General features: G+C 40.6%; 1 protein-coding gene across 1 annotated transcript in view; it reads right to left on the reverse strand.

The window, feature by feature from the left end:
• Window positions 1-24,655, reverse strand: part of crybg1a (crystallin beta-gamma domain containing 1a) — a 30,404-nt gene that overhangs the window by 2,911 nt on the left and 2,838 nt on the right. Inside the window, exons 2-12 of the mRNA XM_079574284.1 lie at window positions 16,747-16,885; window positions 13,306-14,618; window positions 11,653-12,530; window positions 3,281-11,520; window positions 2,894-2,932; window positions 2,700-2,818; window positions 2,298-2,475; window positions 2,071-2,210; window positions 943-1,069; window positions 574-609; window positions 8-44 (exon numbers count right to left, since the gene is read on the reverse strand). Coding sequence (XP_079430410.1) covers window positions 8-44; window positions 574-609; window positions 943-1,069; window positions 2,071-2,210; window positions 2,298-2,475; window positions 2,700-2,818; window positions 2,894-2,932; window positions 3,281-11,520; window positions 11,653-12,530; window positions 13,306-14,618; window positions 16,747-16,885 — 11,246 coding nt within the window. The remainder of the gene's footprint in view (window positions 1-7; window positions 45-573; window positions 610-942; window positions 1,070-2,070; window positions 2,211-2,297; window positions 2,476-2,699; window positions 2,819-2,893; window positions 2,933-3,280; window positions 11,521-11,652; window positions 12,531-13,305; window positions 14,619-16,746; window positions 16,886-24,655) is intronic.

Below are 24,655 nucleotides of genomic sequence, written 5' to 3' on the forward strand. Positions count from 1 at the left end.
TCAATGCACGCTCCTTCAAAGTTGGGTTTCTCAAATACAAGAGCCTTGGAGAGAGAGACGAAAGAGTTAAATATGAGCCTCAGGAAGTCTTATCTGTTTTCAGTGCTTTATGACTTTTGAGCCCTTCCCTGTCCTATGGTGAAATGCCATTCATTCCGTGGGTTATATTACAAAATCTAAGCAAGTGCTTGAATAGCTATAAAAAAGTTATTTATGACATTTACTGGACAAAAAACTACATTCATGTTACCTTCAGTATGGTATGAATACTGCAAAAAATTATAGTGCAAACTTCGTTTTATTACAATATGTTCTTGTATGGGCCTGCTGCTAATCTCACTAAACAACTGACATGCAAACAACAGGCTTCATTGTTTCTCAATCTCAGATTCAGAGGGGGTTATTAATGTGCCTGTCTTGACATTGTGGTTCCTGTTAGAAAAGAGAAACCCATCCCTTCTGAACATCCTAATTGCTTTAATACCAAAACTTTCTGTTGAAATGCTAAGATGCCCGCGGTTTTGAGTAACAACAAAAACATAAATGCATGGTGTGAAGACATTTCGAACACACCTTAACCTCTTTGGGGCGCTCCACCTTTATGCCTCCCTGTAAAGAAAAACAGTCAGAAATTCAAGACTTTAATATATTGCCTGTTTTTTCTTTTAGCCAAAATGAACCCCCAAAACTGCTATAAAGTGCAATCAAGTTTTCATATCAACAACTGCAGAAAAAGAAAGAATCCAAGCACAGGTAAGTACTGTAAATATATAATGCCTTGACCTGGAATGCAAACTCAAAGAAGTTCTAGTTCAGGGGTAAATGCTCTTTGAATTGAGATAACAAGTCTTATTTTGACAATAATGTTGATTCTACAGCAGCATCACATCTCACAATAATATTGGCATAGCTTTAGTGTGTGTATGTTGTACTGTACCATACCATTCTCAAGGGTCGGAGAGATCCAACAAAGGGCTGTGGAAATCCCCAGCTCTCGGGACAGGGGTACTCTCCCGCCTCGAGTACCCCGACAAACCCCCCAAACCCAGGGTCACTGTAAACCAGCCACCTGAAGAGACAACAGTGGAGGAGAAATAAGCTGCTGTCCTTTGAAGCTGCGGGATTTTTTGATCTTAATGATATTGAGGCGCATGTCTTTGTCATGTCATATCATTGACTAGTTAGAAATGTGTAAGGTCCAACTACGCACTGCAGCTGATACTATGCATTCCTTTATGGACAGAAAACAGATGGTGAACTGGGCCCCAAAGGCTTTCAGATATGTTACTGTAGCTATTAAGAAAACCATGAAAAAGATTACTGCTATTTGAAATGGTCAAACACATTTCAACTACATATACAAAGTGTCTTTTTTCTGGAATTGATTTTCGGTGAAGTTTGACTCGTATTCCATTGTGTACAATTGTATTTCTCAAAATTATGGTGACCTGATATTTGATGGAAATAAAGTACATTCAGTGGTCGCCAGATAATATGAAAGCCCGATCTTCTGCCTGGTGGAACTCTCACTGACAAAAGGAACACACCATATCTTGTGAGTGGCACTGCATTGCGTTTCGTTCCTCCGCCACTTGCAAGAGGGCGTCGTTTATAGGTCGACTGAGGCGTGGTTTACAAGCAGCACTGAGAGCATTGCGCTGATGTCTGCCTTGTGTTCTTTCTTAAGTATAATAGGCTCTCGCAGGTCAAACAAAAACTTTATTAATCACATCATGAGCTAAACAATGTTTGTGTCTTGAGAGAAAGAGCCACGGGTCTTGTTGAAGGAAAACGTTTTTCTACAGCCCACATACTCCCAACTTAAATTTCTAGGAGCTGCAAGATCAATAACAGTGTGCTTCTGTTCAGTGCAAAATGTTACGCTATAGTCTGCGTTTTGAAACATAAGATCGGGCCCACAGTATTTTCTACGCAATTCAAATGGAAAATAAGCCCTGTGCGAGTCGCAAATACCAAAACCACTGCTTGACTCTTATGGCATATTCCACAATGTTAAGTGAGCAGGATAAAAAACCTTCAGATCAGTTAAATGCATTTAGATCAACTTACACTCCCGAATAGACCCTGATTGAGCCGGTGCTTTGCGGCACCCCAAAGGAACCAATCTCTATAATCTCGTCATTGTAGGACATCATCATCCCCAACCCATTCACCTCTGTGAACAGGTCGATTCTGGGCACTGTGTAATCCTAAAACACCAGATAACCATTACATTACTACAATAATAAAACACTGACAATATGTGAAATCATGTTTATGCTGCACAGAAGGCTTACCCTAATGGCCAGTTTGATAGACCCTATGACCATCGGCGCTGTGGGCACATGACAATCTATGTTTTCCAGTGCGACCTGAGATTCCTCCTGAGCCCAGATGTTCTCGATCTGTTCTGTGGTGCCTTCGTCCAGAGCAATGGTGCGGCCCTGAAACCCGGGCTTCTCATACAGCAGCCAGCTACAAAACAAACACTTTTTAAATCAGACCCACAATATGATACATAAAAGACAAATCATGTGTATAAGGCTGCACGACCTGAGAAAAACAAACAAACATGAACTTTACAATAACTGTATTGCGGAATCCAAGCCAGAACGTGGCTAAATGGATCTAAATTCATGACAAAACTTTTTTCACATGTGAATAAACCACTAAACTACGGGTGACTAACGTATCTGTACCATCCTCTGATGACTCTGACAGTGATGACAGGTGACAGCTTCATTGACGTTGCATCCTCGATGTCGTGGTACAGTTCAAAAGCATCTCCTCCAAATTCAGCACATTCATGTATAAGAATCTGTCAAATATTTAAAACGAATGAAACAACACGATCACAACAGCACATGCAACAAATGCACAAAACGCATCATACCTTCCCAGGCCTTTTGTGAACACCTCTAATGACTGGAATCTGTAAATCAAAGTGGATAAAACATGTTTTGTGATAGAAGAAACATCAAAATAACACATCGTTACATGGCCTGTGCATTCCACAACACGCAAGTATGTTTGAATAGCTCCAAGCTATTTGCATTATGGAAATATTGCGTCCAGACTTTGTAATGTCAAAATTGTTCAGGGCACACTCCTGTCCTGTCCACACTTGCACGTGATTCATGCCTTTGTTGCAACAATTTTAAAAACAGGATATGAAAGCAATGTTGCCATGGATGTGGGCAAACAGATGTTTTTTAAAGGAGCTGCTACAGTGAATATGAATATATCAAAGTCTGTATCAAAGTGTTTTAGTGAATCTTACCTTTGTCTTTGCCTTGATCCTGGGGGTGGTTTTGGTCAGAGAAGACTGGCGGACAGCGGCAGGAGTTGAAGTTGGTATTTTTTGACTCTTCACAGCTGCATCTACCTCAGTCTGATCAGATATTAACAGCTGACTCTTAACTACGTCCGTTCCAAGGTCCATTTCTGGTTTACTGGCGTCTTCTGAACTCTTAGGGGCCTCTGGTTCACTCTTGTTCTTCTTCAGGTATTTCTCTAAATGATCAGGCAGTTTGATTTCAGTAAGGACAGGGAACTGTGCAGAGGAGGTGGGGCCGAAGGCTGACTCAGTTTTCGCACTACTCTCACTTAAAGAGAAAGGTGAGTGTTGGTCTGAAGTCTTCACACCCTTGTTATCAGCTGTGACGTCAGGCAGCGCAGAGGGGCTTGGCTTTTCTATAGCAGGCACGTCCACTTGTTGACCCACTGAAGGAGAGCTGCTCTGGGCAGAGGAAACCCCCGCTTTGTTTTTCCTGCTGGATCTCGGGGATGACAGAAGACTAGAGAGGATGGACATCCTTCCCAGTCGAGAGGGGCGCTTCCCAAAACCGTTATTTATTCCCTCTTCATCATCCAGATCCCAATCATCAGCTGCACCTTCTCCATTCACATCAATAAGTGACTTTGCTTTGTCCTCAGTTGTTGAAGTTGTATCTTGTGAACCATTCTCCTGAGCTTGTTCCTCTCTGGCTGCTGCCTTTTGTTTTATTACCATTGCCGGTGACAGATCTTTGAAGAAATCATTTTTTCTTAATCCAAACTGGAATTGTTCAGGGTCAAATGTTTTTTCAAATTTATCCTCTTTGATGGCAGGCATTGCAAACGGTGGGGATATGGACTTTTTTCCTAAATGTCTTCTTGGAGGTAGTGCAAATGGGATCCCGCCCTCCTGAATGCTTTTGATGAAATCCTCCAGATCTTCGGACTCCAGAGACTCGTCCTCACTGACTGAAGAGTCCAGTCTGCGCTTGTGTTCTTTCTTTCGCTGATGTTTCTGACCGTTTTCCACGTCTAACCAGCCCGATGGAGACTCCTTTACAAAGGTTTTACCAGTGGCACGCGAAAATTCATTATTGAACGTTGGTGTTTCTGAGAAGACCGCATCACCGAGGTCTACAAATTTGCCTTCTGATACCCCTGTGCTCTCCCTTTCGGCCCTTTTGATTATTTCTCTTATGTTTTTGTCCTTTTTACGCATCTTTATAATAATCTTTTCAACAACAACACCATCCTCCTCTTGTCTCTTGATTTCATAAGGCTTGGACTCTTTTTTTTTTAGGTCTTTATCTTTGTTTACAAATGCCCCCTGAGTCTCCAGTTTGGCCACCTCACTGTCATCTCCACTTTCTTTCTCCTTTTGTTTCACAGGAACAATCTCATTTACCATTTGATTGTGTATTTGTGGCTCTGCTTTTATACTTGGTGCTTCAGTGTCAGTGGGAGGTCGATATGAAATGTCTTTTTCAGTGTTACTTTCAATTTTGGGTTGGATCACCTCATTGTCCGCTTTCACCTCTTGTTTTTTAGGGGGTATCTCATGCACTTTATCAGCCAGAGAAACTGTTTCAGTCTTGATTTGATCGGCTTTCAGACTTGGTGCTTCAGTGTAAGTGGGAGAGGTACATAATGTGTTTTTCTCAGTGTTATTTTCCCCTTTCAGGTTGATACTGACATCTTGAATTTCTTTCCCGTCTTGTTTTATAGGATATATCTCATTGATTTTCTCAGATTTTTCTGGTTCTGTTTTTAGACTTGGTGCTTCAGCCTCATCTCTGCTCTCTTTCACCTCTCGTTTTATCTGAGCTGTCTCATTCTCATTTACTTCTTTAACTGTTATAACAGTTCCCGTCCTTATTTCTTGCTCCTGTTTAAAGTCAATGTCCTTTATCTGGTTGAGCAGACTGTCATCTTGACTATCTTTCACGTCTTGTTTTATTGGACATATCTCCTTGATTTTCTCAGATTTTTCTGGTTCTGTTTTTAGACTTGGTGCTTCAGCATCAGTGGGAAGACTAAATGCGGTGTCTTCTGCAAACTTGCCATTTTTTTCTGCTTGGTTTTCAGCAACGTTTTTATTTTTAAGGTTGATTATTTTACCATCATCTCGACTCTCTTTCACATCGTGTTTTACAGTTTTCTCATTTACTTCCTCAACTGTTTCAGTCCTTATTTCTGGCTCCTGTTTTAAGTTTGTTACTTCCGTGTTGGTGGGATGTGTTGTGTCCTTGTCAATGTCCTTTTTCCGGTTGATCAAACTGTCATCTTGGCGATCTTTCACTTCTTGTTTAATTGGAAATGTCTTATTGATTTTCTCAGATTTCTCTGGTTCTGTTTTTAGACTTGGTGCTTCAGCATCATCTCTGCTCTTTTTCACCTCTTGTTTTACAGCTTTCTCATTTACTTTCTCAACCGTTAGAACAGTTCCAGTCCTTACATCTGGCTCCTGTTTAGTGTCAATATCAAATTTCCGGTTGAGCAGACTGTCAGCTTGACTATCTTTCCCATCTTGTTTTATTGTAAATATCTCCTTGATTTTCTCAGATTTTTCTGGTTCTGTTGGTGCTTCAGCATCAGTGGGAGGACTACATGTTGTGACTTCTTCAAACTTTCCATCTTTTTCTGCTTGGTTTTCAATGGCATTTGTAAGGTTGATTATTTCACTGTCACCTCTACTCACTTTCACGTCTTGTTTTATCAGAGCTTTCTCATTTATTTCTTTAACCGTTATAACAGTTCCAGACCTTATTTCCGGCTCCTGTTTAAAGTCTGTTGCTTTTGTGTTGGTTGGATGTGTTGTGTCCTTGTCAATGCCATTTTTCATGGCGATCAGACTGCCATCTTGAATTTCTTTCCCGTCTTGTTTTATTGCACATATCTCATTGATTTTCTCAGATTTGTCTGTTTCTGTTTTTAGACTTGGTGCTTCGGCATCAGTGGGAAGACTTAATGCTGTGTCTTCTTCCAGCTTGCCATTTTTTTCTGCTTTTTCAATGACATTTACATTTTGAAGGTTGATTATTTCACTGTCATCTCTACTAACTTTCACATCTTGTTTTGTAGGAGCTTTCTCATTTACTTTCTCAGCCGTTAGAACAGTTCCAGTCCTTACATCTGGCTCCTGTTTAGTGTCAATATCAAATTTCCGGTTGAGCAGACTGTCAGCTTGACTATCTTTCCCATCTTGTTTTATTGTAAATATCTCCTTGATTTTCTCAGATTTTTCTGGTTCTGTTGGTGCTTCAGCATCAGTGGGAGGACTACATGTTGTGACTTCTTCAAACTTTCCATCTTTTTCTGCTTGGTTTTCAATGGCATTTGTAAGGTTGATTATTTCACTGTCACCTCTACTCACTTTCACGTCTTGTTTTATCAGAGCTTTCTCATTTATTTCTTTAACCGTTATAACAGTTCCAGACCTTATTTCCGGCTCCTGTTTAAAGTCTGTTGCTTTTGTGTTGGTTGGATGTGTTGTGTCCTTGTCAATGCCATTTTTCATGGCGATCAGACTGCCATCTTGAATTTCTTTCCCGTCTTGTTTTATTGCACATATCTCATTGATTTTCTCAGATTTGTCTGTTTCTGTTTTTAGACTTGGTGCTTCGGCATCAGTGGGAAGACTTAATGCTGTGTCTTCTTCCAGCTTGCCATTTTTTTCTGCTTTTTCAATGACATTTACATTTTGAAGGTTGATTATTTCACTGTCATCTCTACTAACTTTCACATCTTGTTTTGTAGGAGCTTTCTCATTTACTTTCTCAGATGTTATAACAGTTCCAGTTCTTATTTCTGGCTCCTGTTTAAAGTCTGTTGCTTCTGTGTTGGTGGGATGTGTTGTGCCCTTATCGGTGTCATTTTTCATGGCGATCAGACTGCCATCTTGAATTTCTTTCCCGTCTTGTTTTATTGCACATATCTCCTTGATTTTCTCAGATTTTTTGGATTCTGTTTTTTGACTTGGTGCTTCAGCGTAATCTCTGCTCTCTTTCACCTCTAGTTTTATCTGAGCTTTCTCATTGTCATTTACTTCCTCAACAGTTATAACAGTTCCAGTCCTTGTTTCTGGCTCCTGTTTTAATTTTGTCACTTCTGTGTTGGTGGGATGTGTTATGTCCTTGTCAATGTCCTTTTTCCGGTTAATCAGACTGTCATCTTGACTATCCTTCACTTCTTGTTTTATTGGACATATCTCCTTAATTTTCTCAGATTTTTCTGTTTCTGTTTTTAGACTTGGTGCTTCGGCATCAGTGGGAAGACTTAATGCTGTGTCTTCTTCAAGCTTGCCATTTTTTTCTGCTTTTTCAATGACATTTACATTTTGCAGGTTGATTATTTCACTGTCATCTCTACTCTCTTTCACATCTTGTTTTGTAGGAGCTTTCTCATTTACTTTCTCAGATGTTATAACAGTTCCAGTCCTTATTTCTGGCTCCTGTTTAAAGTCTGTTGCTTTTGTGTTGGTTGGATGTGTTGTGTCCTTGTCAATGCCATTTTTCATGGCGATCAGACTGCCATCTTGAATTTCTTTCCCGTCTTGTTTTATTGCACATATCTCATTGATTTTCTCAGATTTTTCTGTTTCTGTTTTTAGACTTGGTGCTTCGGCATCAGTGGGAAGACTTAATGCTGTGTCTTCTTCAAGCTTGCCATTTTTTTCTGCTTTTTCAATGACATTTACATTTTGAAGGTTGATTATTTCACTGTCATCTCTACTCTCTTTCACATCTTGTTTTGTAGGAGCTTTCTCATTTACTTTCTCAGATGTTATAACAGTTCTTATTTCTGGCTCCTGTTTAAAGTCTGTTGCTTCTGTGTTGGTTGGATGTGTTGTGCCCTTATCGGTGTCATTTTTCATGGCGATCAGACTGCCATCTTGAATTTCTTTCCCGTCTTGTTTTATTGCACATATCTCCTTGATTTTCTCAGATTTTTTGGATTCTGTTTTTTGACTTGGTGCTTCAGCGTAATCTCTGCTCTCTTTCACCTCTAGTTTTATCTGAGCTTTCTCATTGTCATTTACTTCCTCAACAGTTATAACAGTTCCAGTCCTTGTTTCTGGCTCCTGTTTTAATTTTGTCACTTCTGTGTTGGTGGGATGTGTTATGTCCTTGTCAATGTCCTTTTTCCGGTTAATCAGACTGTCATCTTGACTATCCTTCACTTCTTGTTTTATTGGACATATCTCCTTAATTTTCTCAGATTTTTCTGTTTCTGTTTTTAGACTTGGTGCTTCGGCATCAGTGGGAAGACTTAATGCTGTGTCTTCTTCCAGCTTGCCATCTTTTTCTGCTTTTTCAATGACATTTACATTTTGCAGGTTGATTTTTTCACTGTCATCTCTACTCTCTTTCACATCTTGTTTTGTAGGAGCTTTCTCATTTACTTTCTTAGCCGTTATAACAGTTCCCGTCCTTATTTCTGGCTCCTGTTTAAAGTCAATGTCAATTTTCCGGTTGATCAGACTGTCATCTTGACAATCTTTGACTTCTTGTTTAATTGGAAATGTCTCCTTGATTTTCTCAGATTTTTCTTTTTCCGCATTAGTGGAGAGACTAAATGCTGTGTCTTCTTCAAACTTGCCATCTTTATTTATTGGACATATCTCCTTAATGTTCTCAGATTTTTCTGTTTCTGTTTTTAGACTTGGTGCTTCAGCATCAGTGGGAAGACTTAATGCTGTGTCTTCTTCCAGCTTGCCATCTTTTTCTGCTTTTTCAATGGCATTTTCATTTTTAAGGTTGATTATTTCACTCTCATCTCTACTCTCTTTCACATCTTGTGTTATCTGAGCTTTCTCATTTACTTCCTCAGCCTTTATAACAGTTCCAGTCCCTACTTCTGGCTCCTGTTTTAAGTTTATTGCTCCTGTGTTGGTGGGATGTGTTGTGTCCTTGTCGATATCACTTTTCATGGTGATCAGACTGTTATCTTGACTTTCTTTCACTTGTTGTTCTATTGAAGGTGTCTCTTTTATTTCCTCAGATGTGGAAACTGTTCTTTGTTCCGCCTTTGCTTTTGGACTTTGCGCTTCAGCATTAGTGGGAGAGCTAACCTTTGTGTCTTTTGCAAACTTGCTGGCTTTTTCCTCTACTTTTTTGACTACACTTTCATTTTGAAGATCGACTTTTCCTTCTTGTTTTACAGGAGATATCTCGAGTTCTTTCCCCGCTACAGGAACCTCTTCAGTCGGTGTTTCTGGCATCGCTACTTGACTTGTTGATACAGCATCAGTAGAAAGTCTATTTGTTATATCTTTTTTCATAGTTCTTCCTTTTTTCCGCTTGATCCCATCACTTTCGTCCATGTCTTGTTTTACCAGTTTGATCTCATTCGCTTTCTCAGATGTCGGAACCTTTTGTTGAACAGGACTTACTTTCTTGCCTTGTTTCTGCTTTTCAGTCTGAACAGTAATTTCCACTTTGGATGGCAATTCAGATTTAGGTTCCTCTTGAAGCCTAACAGTTGTGGATTTTATTTGTTGGTTGCCATCTGTACCATCTGAAATCACACTTTGACTATTTGCCTTTAAATCTCTGTCTTTACTTCCAATAAGAATAGGCTTTTGGTGCAGTGTGCTAACATCACTGACAGATTGTACCGTATCTTTTAGACATTGAGCTAATCCACTCACATCTTCCTCAGTCTTTGCTCGAGTGCCTAATTTGTCTGAATCAGGGGTAATACCCTCAGCCACTTTACTGTCTATTGCTTTAAGATTAGAATTTACAACTCCAGATGCTCCACTCTGTACTTTAGCCACTACTTTGTCTTTCTGACCAGGTTTTGGCTTGTTGTTAATGTCAACTTCCCTGGTATCAGCTGGAGCTTCCCCTGCACTCTTTACAGACGCATCAGTAGGAATCGAAAGCTTATCTACAGGCAAATCCACTTTTTCTATCACTTCATTAAGCGAAGTTGAAAGCTCCGACGGTGTGCTGTTTACATCCACAAGACTGAGACGGTCCTGGGTTGTGTCTGTTTTGATCATTTCATTTTCTTTAACTTCAGATAATTTATCTTTATGAAAACCTATTCCCTTATAACTCTTATTTCCTTTTTCTTTCACTCTGCTCTCCCGTGGTGTAAGCTCTCCAAGAACCTGTTCTTTATCCTCTACCTGAACACTCAAAACCTCAGTCTGTGCTTCGTCTTTGCACAGTGTTGGTGATAAATCAGAAAGTTGATCTTGCAGTGGAGCGGGTTTCCCGACTGCTTCCGCGCGAGGTTTGTCCTGGGTCTTCTCTTTGCTGATCGTTTCTGAATGTGCATTTTCAAGTGTAACATTTTTGTCATCTGGCTCTGAATCACCCTCTTTTGTAACTCCAGCGGACAGAAGAATGGACGCTTTGTTTTGCGCATCATTCGGGGTCTCGCTGACAGTCACACTCTCTGTCTCAATGTCCAAAATACCAGCTGGTTTTGAGTCCTCATTACTGTTTTCAAGCGTAACATTTTTCACAGAATCAGATGACAGGGCTTGTTCCGGCGCCAGCGCTTGTTCTTTAAGATTTTGGTCAGCATTACTAACAATTAAGTCCTTTTCCACCTCGCTTGTTGCTTTTAATGACACGACAACTTCCTGATCAGGTTTTAGGTCATGCATAACAGGTTTGGCGCTTGTATCTATTTCATCCTCATGGTGATTTCCAGTTACCTGTGTTTCCAGTACCAAAGAAGCCAGATTCTCCTGAATTAGCCCTGGTTTTATGTTATCTGTTACTGCTGTTAAGGCATTTTCTCGTGAATGCAATTTATCCACTGGGACAGGGCCACTCCCCTCCTTAAAGTCACTTTTATTGCTACTTTCTATTGACAAAATTCTTTCTTTTGCAGACAGGCTTATATTCTTTCGTAGCTGTGTGTCCTTTTCTTTCATTTGTTCGTCTGTTGTTCCACCCTCTGTATTTTCCTTAGTTAATAAACTGCTATTATTGTCCTTCTCCAGATCATCTATTAACATTTCAGACTCTTTGACGGGTGTGTCTTTCTGTCTGGATGTGGGCGACAAAGGTGTTGTTGACGAGGGTCTTTTGAATGAGGTTTTCGTGGCCTTCTGGCCCAGTGTTGGGAGCTTACTGTGCGGCGATAAGGGCTCCACCGCTTCCTTCTTTCTGTATTTAGCCTCGCTAATCCTGGACGGGGATGTCCGTGTGGTTCGAAGAGGAGGAGAGCCTGCTGATTCATCTTCATGGAGTATTTTGCCCACAACTTTGGAGGATGTGATTCCTATTGAAAAAACAAAAAAGAGAGTATTATATTACATAGCGGTGAATACAGTGAGTCACTGGAATTCTCCAAAACAGAAAAGCAAAGATAGAGCGTGGCCTGTGTGGAGCATGTTCAGACAAGATAGCTCACCTTTGTTGGGGCTTTCAGCAGTCTGTGTTTCACCTGGAGAAAGGAGTTCTGGAACCTCTTCGCTCTTCTTTCGGATGGGAGAGGTCACAGGCAGCCGACTTCTTAAAGTTGGGGAAGGCTTATTACTGATCCTGTTGCGGACATCCAGGGTTTCTTTTGTCGTTGTTTTGACACCACTGCTGTCCTTGTGGTCCTTTTCCAAACCATTCACAAGGCTTACGCTGGAACTGCCCTCTACAGACTTTTCACTGGAAGCCTTCGTTGGGGTCTTGGATGCAGCTTTCGTCGGTGAACTATCTCTTCTTCTTCTGACTTCCTCAAAACTAAACTTTCTTTCGGGTTTGGCACTGACAGGAGGAGATTTTACAGGTTCTTTAGTCCTGCTGATTTGCCTTCTAACCCTACCTGACCCCGCCACATCAGACGCTGAAGTTTTATCTAAAGCTACTGGGGACATTGATCTTGTAGGGATTTTAGTCTTTGATGGTACCCATCTACTTTGGTCTTTTGCTGCTGGTGATATTGAAACAGTTCTGTCAATGCTGCTTTCTTTCTGAGCTGTGTCTTTCCTTTCACCCTCAATGGACACCTTTGCTGTCCCTGTTCTGACCCTGCTGCCCGCTGCTGAGGATGGGCTCGTTAGACCAGTCGGAGTCCTAACTGGTTTAGTCAAGGGCTTCTTAGGCTCTGGGCTTGGTAACTGGGACTGAGCACGACGCATGTCTGTGACAGAGCTGTCGTCAAAGTCCGAAGTGTCAGAGTCAGTCTTTATCACTAGTGACACCGCTTCGAAATTTAACTGTGGGGTGTTTTCTGCGGCCTGTGGTACTGGTCTGGATTCTTCTGGGGCATCATCTTTTACAGGGGAAGTTGGTGGTCTAATGGGAAAGATAAAAAGAAATCAAATATTACAACATACATTTCAAGTTGAAGGTTTAATGTACAAAGACATTACCTCGTATAATAATAATAATAATAATAATAATAATAATAATAATAATAATAATAATAATAATAAGAATAAGAATAAGAATAAGAATAAGAATAAGAATAAGAATGAGAATAAGAATAATAACAATAATAATAATAACAATAACAATAATAATAATAATAATAATAATAATAATAATAATAATAATAATAATAATAATAATAATAATAATCCTGACCTTCAAGTTTGAGCCGACAATTGAAATCACATGCTATACTTTTTCATGTTGCCCCACCTTTTTTCTATACATGTGAATGTAACCATGCAAACCAAAGTCAAACAGAGTGCAGCAACAGACAGTGGTTGCCCGTCAATGTTGCTAATGGCTAACTTATTCAGATGGTGGCATTACAACATAAGTTAACAACAGGGCGAGCTTGATATTAAACATGCCAGATAAAATAACAGTATTTTAGTCCTTTAAATTTTGTTGATCAAGCACAGTCTAAATGTTTCTGTTTAGCCTGACGGAAAGGTCTGTATGAATATTTCAGTGTTTGCAGCAGTGTGTATTGTTCTCTCCTGGTACAATGGGCCATGGGAACGCAGTGCTCAGGTTGCACGCAGCTTTGCTCTCCTGTGCTCTCTTTGCTTACTTTTCCATCAGGATCAAAAGAGTTTTTCAACAAAAGCTACGGCAAAGTAAAACAAATTGTACTTACAATTTTGCTGGGGTTCTGTCCACAGCCTTTGAACTGGTGCTCTGCTGCTCTTCTGTTGTTTTGTTCTCGTCTGAGCTGTTCTCTGGGCTAATGTTCACCTTGTGGGCGAAAAAGCGGCTCTTTGAAGGCAGGCTCACAGTCTTTCGTGTGACACGGACCTCTCCAGGAGAAGTCTCTTTAACAGACTTGGGTTTTGAGTCGGTGCCAGGGCTGGGGCTCTGTGGCAGAGGAGAGGCTCTTTGAAACTGCTCGGTGGTGGGTGAGGTGAGTGCGGGCTCTGGCAGGCTGCCACCTGATGGTGCTGTCTCACTGGGGGTGGCCGGTCTGTCAGAGGTGCTCTGCTCAACTGAGTCATCCTCTGGAATGACGGTAACAGGTACAGCCAGCACAGGAGGAGAGTCTGATCTGAAGCCCTCCTCCGATCCTTTCATTAAACCCTGTGTCTCCCCCTCCCTGCCCCAGCCCTCCTCCTCTCCCAGGTGCGTTTCCACCCATATGGCTTTGACAAGTACAGGGGATGTTCTGGCTGCATCCTCCCGATGTGAAAGGCTCACTGCAGGTGCGTGCTCCAACACACTGCTGCTTTTCTCAGTCTTTACAGCATCATTATTGCGGTCTGGTAACACGTGGGATTGCTCCTGCCGTGTTGTGATGAGGTGAGGGGTGGATGACTGACTCCCTGAAATTACTCTCGACAGAGTTGTGCTGTGTCCATTGTCTCCTACTTTAACTGAGCTTTTTTTTGTTGCTAGACTGATGGATGTGAGGTTGGGAGACTTTGGAGACTCAAACTTGTTTAATAATGGGCTTACTACTGTCTCTTCTTTTTGTTCCACTGAGTCCTTAAGAATGCGTTCATCCAAATGTACCTTCAGCCTTTTGCTCACTTCCTCCACCACTGAGTCAGCAAAGCCCATGTCTGAGCTTGAGCTAGCGTTTGGAAGAGTATTATTTGCAGAATTCCCCTCTGTGCTGCTAATTTTGCACACGACCACTTCACGCACGCTGCTATTTCCGCTGCTGTTGCTGTCAGCGAAGGGCATCTCTCTGTTACCTGCCTGTACAGACGCCAGGCTCGCGGTGCTGGGAGTGGACGTCTCACTGAGATAACCTCCACTCTTTGCATCCGGGAAACTGGATTTTGGAGAATAGGTTGGTGTCTTTGACCCATCATCATACTTGAAAGGTCGAGGTGATAGAGGGGACCCTGCTTCTGAGGAGACATCTGAGGCATGTCTGCTGCTGCTCTTCCTCTTCTTGGGAGTAAAGAAACTGCTGATGCGGTCCAACACTCCCTTTTTGTCCTCCGAATTCTGAAAGAAGACAGACAAAACAGAGAGAAAGATAAGTATGAAGGTGGGACATCACACGACACACCCTGTCTATGGATTTACTGAAAAAACAAAGATAAAAACTTCACACAATACTGTAGGTATTAAACAGCCCTCACATACTCATGCACATACACACACACTCTACAAGCCAATCATAGCGGATACAAAGATACAAAGAAATTGTAGATATTCAAATCTTTAAGTTTATCTTACATTGAAGGAAGTGAAAAGATAACTATTAACTGAACACATAAAACTTCTGTTCAGTACAAGGGTCAGACAATATCAATGGATAAGGAAGAGAAACTGAAAGAAAGACGTTACAGATTACAGATAAAATGTGCGGATATTTCAGTTTGTTTATCCAGTAATGTCACCGTAGACATACAAAAGCCACCCACAAAGTAGACTGCAAACATTGGAAACAACATAAGCTGTCGTAATACCATACACAGCTTGCAAAATAGACTTCAAGTGAGCGCATGTTACAGCGAGACAACACTAAACAACATTAACATACCATTGAAACCTCTGAAGCAGTTGAATAATCTACTTATCCTCAAATAATAAAGAACAGAAAAATGGGAGCAAGTTGTAAAAGTAGTCCCGTGCTCTCTTCCCGGCACACACTGGTCCAGCCTGTGGTGTGTTTGTTCCCTGCTCTGACTGCGGTCTCACTCCAGGGCATGGTCATTTGCATCACAGCTACTGTTTGAGAGAATACGCTCAGAGAGATACACATTCACATGTCCCACAGTCCCCGATCTCACTGAAATGAAAGGGTGTGGATGGAAACCCGCCCCGCCTCGCTCTAAAAGCAGAGTAAATTCATAACAACCTGTTATCTCTGGCGCCCTTTGTGTCAGAGAGAAATCTGCCTATATCGGCAATGATTCATAAAACCAATACCGCATGTTGCTATCGGTTTCTATAGGACATTTTAGTTCCCTTATGCCAAACCAAACCAGTGTATCTAGCATGCAAATATATGTTTCATTGTTTTGTAAATGTATAAAAGAGGGGTGGAGTGTATAAAATCTACATACATTTTCTGTACAAACATTTTAAAGTCAGTAACTTGGCTTTCTGGTTCTGTTGACTTTGCAAATGGCCTCAGTCTCTTCTTTAGTCAGCTTGAAAAAAAGCACTCATCCAGTATGAATGACAGGCAGGCATCGCTAGAACTTATTTGCATGCACAATCAAATGACATATAACTACAAATCTATACAATACAAATATTCATGAAGAAAAAAAGGGAGTCATTTAATTTTAAATGCAATGTATGGAGACGTAGTGATGTCTACCAGTATGTCTGTGCAGGCTCTCAGTTGTACAGGAGTCGTACTGAAGATGTCTGCCAGTATGGATGACTCATTGACCCCACACTAATGCAAACATGAGAGCTGGTCTTACAGGTTTCTCTCAGAGTAAGACCGTTCACAGTAAAATCCCAGGGGATTACTAATCGTAAAGAGGAGGAGCCTGGACACATTACCTTACTGGTCATACAAGACGAGTTTGTTTTCACTACTGTCCCCTACAGGCAGAAACCGGAGAAATCAACAACAAACAGCCAGGGCAAGGACTATGAATGGTACAGTATAATATTATCAGTAGAGGAGAGAGAGAAAGCTAAAACCTACATTCAGGTAACAATGGCAGTATAAAACATGAAGTTCACGTAGTGTAATATAGTAAAGTATACATATTTTCAGCTGGAGAGTCAGAATGTTAAAGATTGTTTTACACTTCACGTACTTTTCCTCCAGAAATGTGCCAAAGTATGGAAAGCACTTGAAAATCTGTATGTAGCAGCAATCAAGTTATCATTATCAACAAAAGTAAATATCCTCTACAAAAATGGACTACAGGCTTTGGCAGAACAACATCAATCCAAATGGGCTGGACATTCCTACACGCATTATTGCTCCAGTAAGTCTCAAACTTAGCTGCAAAGGAAAACAGTACAAAACATGCACACTGTGTCCCAAAACATGCCGAGGGACTCACACGTGCAAAGCAAGACCGCACTAAAAGCTGTTACCGCTAAAAAAAAGTCTGCCAAGATCTACAACTGCAACCGGACTTTTGCAAAGCACACAAACCTTGAAGAATTTGGAGGGTGACTTGGGGCTGTGCGGGTTGGCCATGTCGAAGCTCATCATGGAGGTGTTCTCGCTCAGAGGATCCCAGTTCGGTGGCAGGACACTGCATTCAGTGGAAATGCTCATCTGGTCATAGCTCCTGCAGGACAGAGAGAGAAGAGGCAGGAAGTACAGGGGGGGGAGGAGGGAGAGAGGATATTAGATCACTGCCTTTTGTTGCTTTTGGACAAAACACTCTCTCAAGTTTGTTTTTATATTCATATCACCATGACTGAACACAAGGGAAGACTCGGGCTGGTGTTGTTTGAAACATGTTGTTAATGTATGTTGAGTTTTTTTTTTTTTCCCCCACATTTTATAACCTTGTACCTACTTACCTACCTGGTAATATTCTGATTCCACTCATCCTTCCACCTGCAGATGTCATGAAGTGGTTCTCATAAATGCAGCACTCAAATTGCCTCCACTACAAACTTAGCTGGTCTTGCTTGGGGTAGGGTTATGCTTTAATCTGTTTTTTTCCCTACAGATTCAGATTTAATCTATTCAAACAGTAACCCCAGGCTCACATTAAGTCCGGTCCTGGTTCTGTCCTGATCCAGTCCTGATTTCCGATTTTGATTGCGGAGGCCGTACCGGACCGTAACCGGATTTTTTAACCGATAAAGAGAGGAAACACGCTAACGCAGCTCATTGAGACTTCTAATCGTTTTTGAAATGCGGTGACATCGCACATACGTCACTTTGTCCAGGTACAAAACAAACAGCCCGAAGCCTCTTGAACCGAGAGACCGGGCGGACAACTTGCAACGCTCGGTGTCGGACCATGAACACAAAGCAATTAGAGCTGCGCTGAGGATTGTGTCGCACGTGTGAGGCATGAGGAGCTGAGCTGAGAGTGAGGGAGGTTTGCTTTTAAGAGACTTGGCATGATGAGAGACAGGTCACACCCAGGCTGTAAGAATAAAGAATAGCACTGGCAAACCAGCTGCTTTCCCGTGCAACACAATCAGATCAGGCTAGATACTGCATGACAAACTGACATTTATATCACAGAGCAATAATGTCACCAGTAGCTCTGCAGACCCTTCCAGGAAGCTTCCCAATGCATTTTTATCACTCTAAATAAGCTTGAAGATGTTTGATTGCTCTTTGCAAAAAACAAAACAAACAAAATCATACTAGTCATATTTATAGGCTACATTTCCTTCGTCGACCTCTCTTTCGTTTTTATTTCGTCAAAGTATAACACTAACTTAGACCCCTGAGATCCAGTAAATGTGGTATCAATGTTCACTGTCTTCCTGTGGTTTTCCCCTCAATCAACAGGTCGCATGTCAAAGCAGTACTAATGTTGGACACAAGAGGGCAGAGCTTGAATGCTTATGAAGGCCTTGAGTTTTCACTATCCTCCTCGTGTCTCTTTCAATCCGTGCCAGGCAGCTGAAGGCAGGCTTTAGAGCTGGATTCGACTGAATGACATGCTGATAACAATCTCAATACATACTTCAAATAGCCACCTTCATGCCTCGTCATTCTTTTATAGCTTAAGCTTGCAGAAATGTAATACCACTGCACTGTTGGCTTCTTTCAAAATTCATTGGAAATAGGCTGCATGATTCCTGTACCATAGAATTATGAAAGGAACATGTTGCAACAGAATATTTCAGAAGTTATTTTGTATGTATAAAATTATGTTCCTCCAGATCATCACTCAGGTCTAAAAGTGTCAGTAATGATCTACACTAAGAAATGTTTTTCCTCTTCGTCCACGTCAGAAAAAGTTTGACAATTAAGTAAAAGTCTACTCTACTTGTCATAAATTACAAGTTATTCCTTTTTACATAAGCTCAAGTAATATTATTTTGAACAAAGTTTCTGAAGCACTGTCAGAAGTATTTTCTGTGTGCTTTTTAGCAACCTGCATAAACACGTTGTTTTGATTGAATGTGGTCATATATAAGTGAAGTTACTACATCAGTAAGATCGTGCTGATACATGAAGACAGCCTCCTCTCAGTCACTGATGAAACATGTCGAGGAGTGGGAGTTATATTCAGAGGCGCAGGATTTCACATCTCCCTCTCAATCCACACGTACGAACGGATGTGATCAGCCGTACATCATGTAACGTCCAGAAATAAAGTCTATAGGCCACTTTAGCATCTGCCTAACAAGTAAACATGTGTGTAAATGCAAGCTCACCGCTAAAGCATAATGTAATCTGATAAGTTGCATTTATTCCTAACATGCTTTTTCAGTCAAACAAAGTAAATATAAGGCACTTTTTTGTAAATAATGATTTATTTGTCTGAGGTGGATAAAAACAATGAATGAGACGTTTATGAGGCCGGAGAAAGTGGCATTGTTTGTCAGCCTTTCGTCACGCAAGACCAAATGCTTAGTTAATGCTTCAGATCGCTTTCCCTGACATCACTTCTTAGCAAACTTTCTCTGGAAAAACAGCTGCAGGCGCACATTACATTGTGCGAGAAAAACTCAGCTGAGGCTTTCTAACTTCTAACTTTTAACTTGTCACCTCTGACCCTGAGTAGGTTTCCTGATCCGCAGGCTAAAATGTGTCACTTCTTCTCATCGCTCACTAACAAACTCGCTGCAACTTGTCTCAACCTTCCGTTTGTTGCTCCACAGACAAAGCTGCTCTGTTAATTTGTGGGATTTCAACCTGGAATGTTTACTGTTGCTTTTGATGCACCATAGCAACTTATTTCTCAAACATCAGCTCTTGTGAAGGATACAGACTTCAAGATAGTGCACAAGTGGAAAGATTCAGTAAATCATCTCTGCAAACGACTTTTTTTGCAAGTCACAATGTTGCATTGTTGCATTCTTACATGAGAGTCTTTGTCTGCATTTGTGACTGCATTTTTTCCTCCTTTTACAACACAACTCCCGACCAGACCTAAATTATACATTTTAAAAACAAATATGGCGAGTGGTATCGTATATGCCTTTCTTTGTGTGACAATAACTCTGTCTTAGTCACACAATATACAAATATGCCTGTTGTTTACTGTTAACTTGTGAATCCGGTAAAGCTACAAAAGAAACATACTCTTGTCTAGACGGATACATAAACCAGCTTCTTTTGCACTGATGGATAATGCACTTGTGAAAAACAGAATGAGAAAAGTCAGAAGTCAACACATTGGCCCTGGCACCAGTCTGGTATCGAGCTTCAAGCTGCTGCCAAATGGTCAATCAACACACGCTCATGAAAACAGGCAAATAACAGCGAGCGCCAGAAGCGAGCTCAGCAAACGACACACTCGCTTTTGTGGAGCTACCGGGTGAATTCAAACAAGGGCTGGAGCGGCTTCAACGTCTGAGTCACAGTGAACTGCTGCATGAGGGGTATAATGAGTCACTGCGGTGGGCAATGGAAGAGATCCTGGTGCAAAAAGTACATCAAAGCAATGTACAAAAACAGCTCTGGTAGAGATTTAACAAGAAATTAGCCAACTAACTAACTAACTAACTAACTAAATGTATGAATGAATGAATAAATTAATACATAGATAAAGTAGCAATGAATGGATTATGACTGAGTGCTTTTCAATAGTTTTTCAGAAACGAATCATAGGCTTTCTGAGCTAACCTCTTAACCCCACCTGAACCGAGCACAGTCATCAGTTTGGCTTTACCCAAATCTAAAAGCTTCTTCAAAAAAGTGTCAAATTAGCGACAAAAATGAGACGAAAACAAGGACGAAAAAGCAATAAAAATGAGATGAAAATGCCGGGAAAAAAGCAACCAAAGAATAACAGTAAAGTGACAAAACAGTGATGGATTAGTGATGAAACAGTGACAAAAATGTGACGAAAAACTGATGAAAAAGTGATGAAAAAACTGACAAAAATGTGATGAAAAAGTGCACAAAAAAAAGGCAACCAAAGAATAACAGAAAAGTGACAAAAAAGTGACAAAAATGCAACAAAAATGCCACAAAAGAATAACAAAAAAGTAGCAACAAAGTGACAAAAAACCAATAAAGAGAAATGTCAAGAGTGATAACAACGTGCTAAAAACGCATAGAAAAAGATCTGTTTGTAGGTCCTAGCTTTCAAATGAGCTGTTACTCTGGCCTTTAGGCTGTGAGCTTTTATATTTGGGTAAAGCTGATCTGGAGAAAACACATTCAGTTAAGACGAGGGTTAAGAAATTAAAGTGGTCTTTGTAAGTATAAAGTCTTGTAGTTTAGATCTTGACAAACACGTACAGAAACACATGCAAAACTAGTTTTACTTCAGCTGGTCAGACTTCTCTCAAACCCCAGGCGTAAATGCCCCGGGACATGTTTAGAATGCGCTAAGAACAGAATCTTTCTGAACTCAATTGCAAATACTTTTCCCAGATCGTTTTCCCTTAGTTTTTGGTACCACATTTAGTACCAAGTGGCGCTTTGTCAGGCAAAATAACTATATAATGATGATGGAAGACACTCGACAGACAGCTAGCAGTGGTAAATGATTATATTCGTAAAACAAAACGACAAAAGTGATCAAAGATAAGGAAATGTGTTACCACAGGAATTGATACTAACACCTAACATCTCCTCTCAGCCACTTTCACCACATTGTTCACTGAAAAAGATGATCAGTTTCTAAAATATTCAAACAAGTCCATGCAGCAAGTCCTTTCACTCCTCGTTCCCCTCCAATCTGATACTTGATTTCAGCTCTACTGTTTAACAAACAAATCCCCACAGAGCCGATCAAATATCCTTAAGCACAAAGGTATCTCTACATCAAAACATTTCATCAACTGGCTTCCTGAAGTTGGTAGTGAAAATAGCGGGGAGTGCCTGGAGTGGAAGTACAGAGTGTCTGCCAGATGCTGGGTGGGTCTCTCACCACTAGTAAAGCTCCAGCCACTGGTTATGACAATTTACCGCTCGTAGTCCAGTGGAAAGCTACTGCAATGGAAACTGAACATTGTTGGAGACTTGTTTTGTGTTTTTTTAGCGAGACCCAAATACCATCAATCTTTGTTGTATAGAGAGTTAGTGAACTGCAAATTCAATCAGCTTGCGGCAGTACTGAATAAAAGCAGATAACAGGTATGTAATTATGTCGACATGTTGTTTTTGGAAATATAAAAGAATCCCATAAATTCCATCGATCATTCTTTAGGACTGGCAGCAATAAAGGATCAGTCCAAAGCACAAAGTGTAACACAATTTGTTTTAAAGGGGACATATGCAAAATCACTGCGCGGATTTCAAACTACTCCTGGTATTATTACGCCTTACAATATAGTTCCCCCTTTTATCCGCTTAGAAAATCCACATTGTTTAATTTTGTGTAATTATACTTTGTAGTGGAACACTTCACATAACCATATTTAAATAGGGAAAACGTGGAAGAGCTTGGTAGCTTCTATCTTGACCTGTTTTGGAGCTATAGAGGAGAGGGGGAGAGGCTAAATGCTAACGCCGTCTGCGCTGTGTTTACGTGACTGAAGGCACGGGTGAAGACCAGACAGGTCCTAAAGAACTCGTCAAAGGTAAGAACATATCTCAGTATGTAAAAACGGGGGCCTATTCCTTTAATATGTCCACTTTAAATGTAGGTTGACCTCTTTTATTAGGCCCCAAATTGGACTCAAAGCCAGGAAAAATGATCCGCTCACTGTAGATAACCTGTTTTTTCCCCCTATTTTTCTTTACCTCCATTTCTCCTTTAGGTTATTTCAATGATGAGATGTCTCAAGAATGTCTAATCCCCGTAGGCAGTTGAATGTTCTTGAATTCTTTAAGTTTTCTTTGAGCAGTAAATTACGTTGTCAAAATAATAGAACTTGATTTGTTGATTGTTACTATGACTTAGAAATATATTATCTTACAAATACATGAGACAAAGTATGAGAAATGTAACTAGTGAATAGTATTTTTCAGTGTACTAGTAATGGCTGATCACACTTGCTCACACAGCTTTCGGTCATGTTTACTCTGCACCAACTGAATCCTGCAAGTGAACTGTGGTGTTGGTGATCGTACACACTTTAGTCTTTATCCCACCAAAAGATTGTGTGGACTGAAAATGAATTAAATGACAAAAAACAAAACAAACAAACGTGAAAATAACAGCAGTAGTCGAGCACTATGTCTGGCCTGTGGAGTTACAACAAGTCTAAATGATAGGAACTAGTTAACAGTCCAGTCCAGTTGTGCACACGGCACAGATACCAGAGAGGTGATGACTGATGCGTTTGTTGATAGATAGAAATCCATATTTGAATATGTGTCATTCGACTCTGGCCCAGGTTCAAGTGGAGCCGTTTGAGGTCCTGATGAAGAGATGAGTTTCCTGTTGTGCAAGTTTCAATTAAACGGCAGGTTATTATCATGACACATTGAGATCTATACAAGAACGTGTTTATTATGGCTTTTTAATAGATCTTTGTACAAAAGGAACTCAGATGACTTAGCATTATTAGGGTTCTATTCTTGTAATAAGAAACGAGAAGGATCACAATTAAGTCCAAATTAGTGAATCGTGCATACTCAAAGTACTGGGATGGCACATTGAGACTGTGCCACTGTGTAACATGTAGTAGTGTTTTTAAGCTGTTACTTCTACTCACCAACTGCAAAATGTACTTTATTGTGCTGAATGTACGTTTATACAACAAAGGTTTATGTAGTATGACTGCCAAAAGAGAATTTGAATTGCTTAATAAATCTGCTCTAAGCCTGATGGTGTTAACGTTACACCATAGTTCACAGTACATAAATTAAAAATAATACGTACTTGCCAGCAGTGGTTCTGACTCATTGCACGTTGATAAACTTCACATGGCTTTGATAATCAAACTTGCTTATTCAAGCAACATTCATTTTCCCTTTATCTTTTTAGCACACGCCTCCTTGACTTTATCAGCAACAGTCAATAACAAGTGTTTTTCTGTCCAGTTGTCTGATGGACACTGTCTGGTCAGTATATTACACCCCCCTGGTGTGGTAGTCTGATACTGTAACATTTCTGCTTGTGTTCTTCTACTGACCTTCGCTTTCAGAGATATTCAAATTGCCACAGGTTTATTTAATTATGTGGCCACTGGCAGAAGGGCTGTAAGTGCAGAAAAGACTTTATTGGCAATATTGTTTCTTTTGGTCCATCTATTTTACCAGCTTAAGCTTCTTCCAAACTCTCAATAGTGATAACCTGCTTCACAACAATCACGCCTAATTGCATTGTACGACGCTTGTTGTTACTCTGAAGTCATTTGGCAGATGTCGTGTTTGTAATGCACTGACTGGACTAAAATTGTTCCAAGTAATTTGAACTGAAATTTCTAGTTTAATTGTATTAGCTGTCACAAAGAGCATGCCTCAGGATTCCAAAAGAGGTCACAGGTGTGTGGACAATGCTCACTGTAAAATAATAATAGTCACTATACAATAATAAAGACCGTATATAATAATATGTAGACTGCCATAACCATGTCATTTTATTACAAGCTATAGCAATATGTTTTTGGCATGTCAATAGCAGAGAAGTGGAGTGATGGTCATAAACAGCAATAAATTAGTGTTTGTCTGCAGACCAACTACACCAACATGGTTTTAGAGGAAACCTACATAGACAAGGAGAGCTCCTACAAAGACAGGTCCTGCTTGGTCTGTGAACATAAGACCATGTTGATGTAAAGCTACCACTGTGAACTAATGGTGATAATGTGATGTATTTTACCCTTGATCTAAACAGGTGAAGCTTTAGAAGTCATTCTCCTTGCAGTGACTGTGCTGCTCCCCTTGTACCTACAGAGATGCATCTCACTGTCGTCCCGCAGCACACCTTCACCTCAGGGTCTGTCTGCAAACAGCAGGAACCCACTGTACTTTTTACGTGCGTTTTGGGTGTGACTCATTCACTTGTGATGGATAG

Source organism: Gobius niger, assembly GCF_951799975.1.
Source record: "Gobius niger genome assembly, chromosome: 16".
Taxonomy (NCBI): domain Eukaryota; kingdom Metazoa; phylum Chordata; class Actinopteri; order Gobiiformes; family Gobiidae; genus Gobius; species Gobius niger.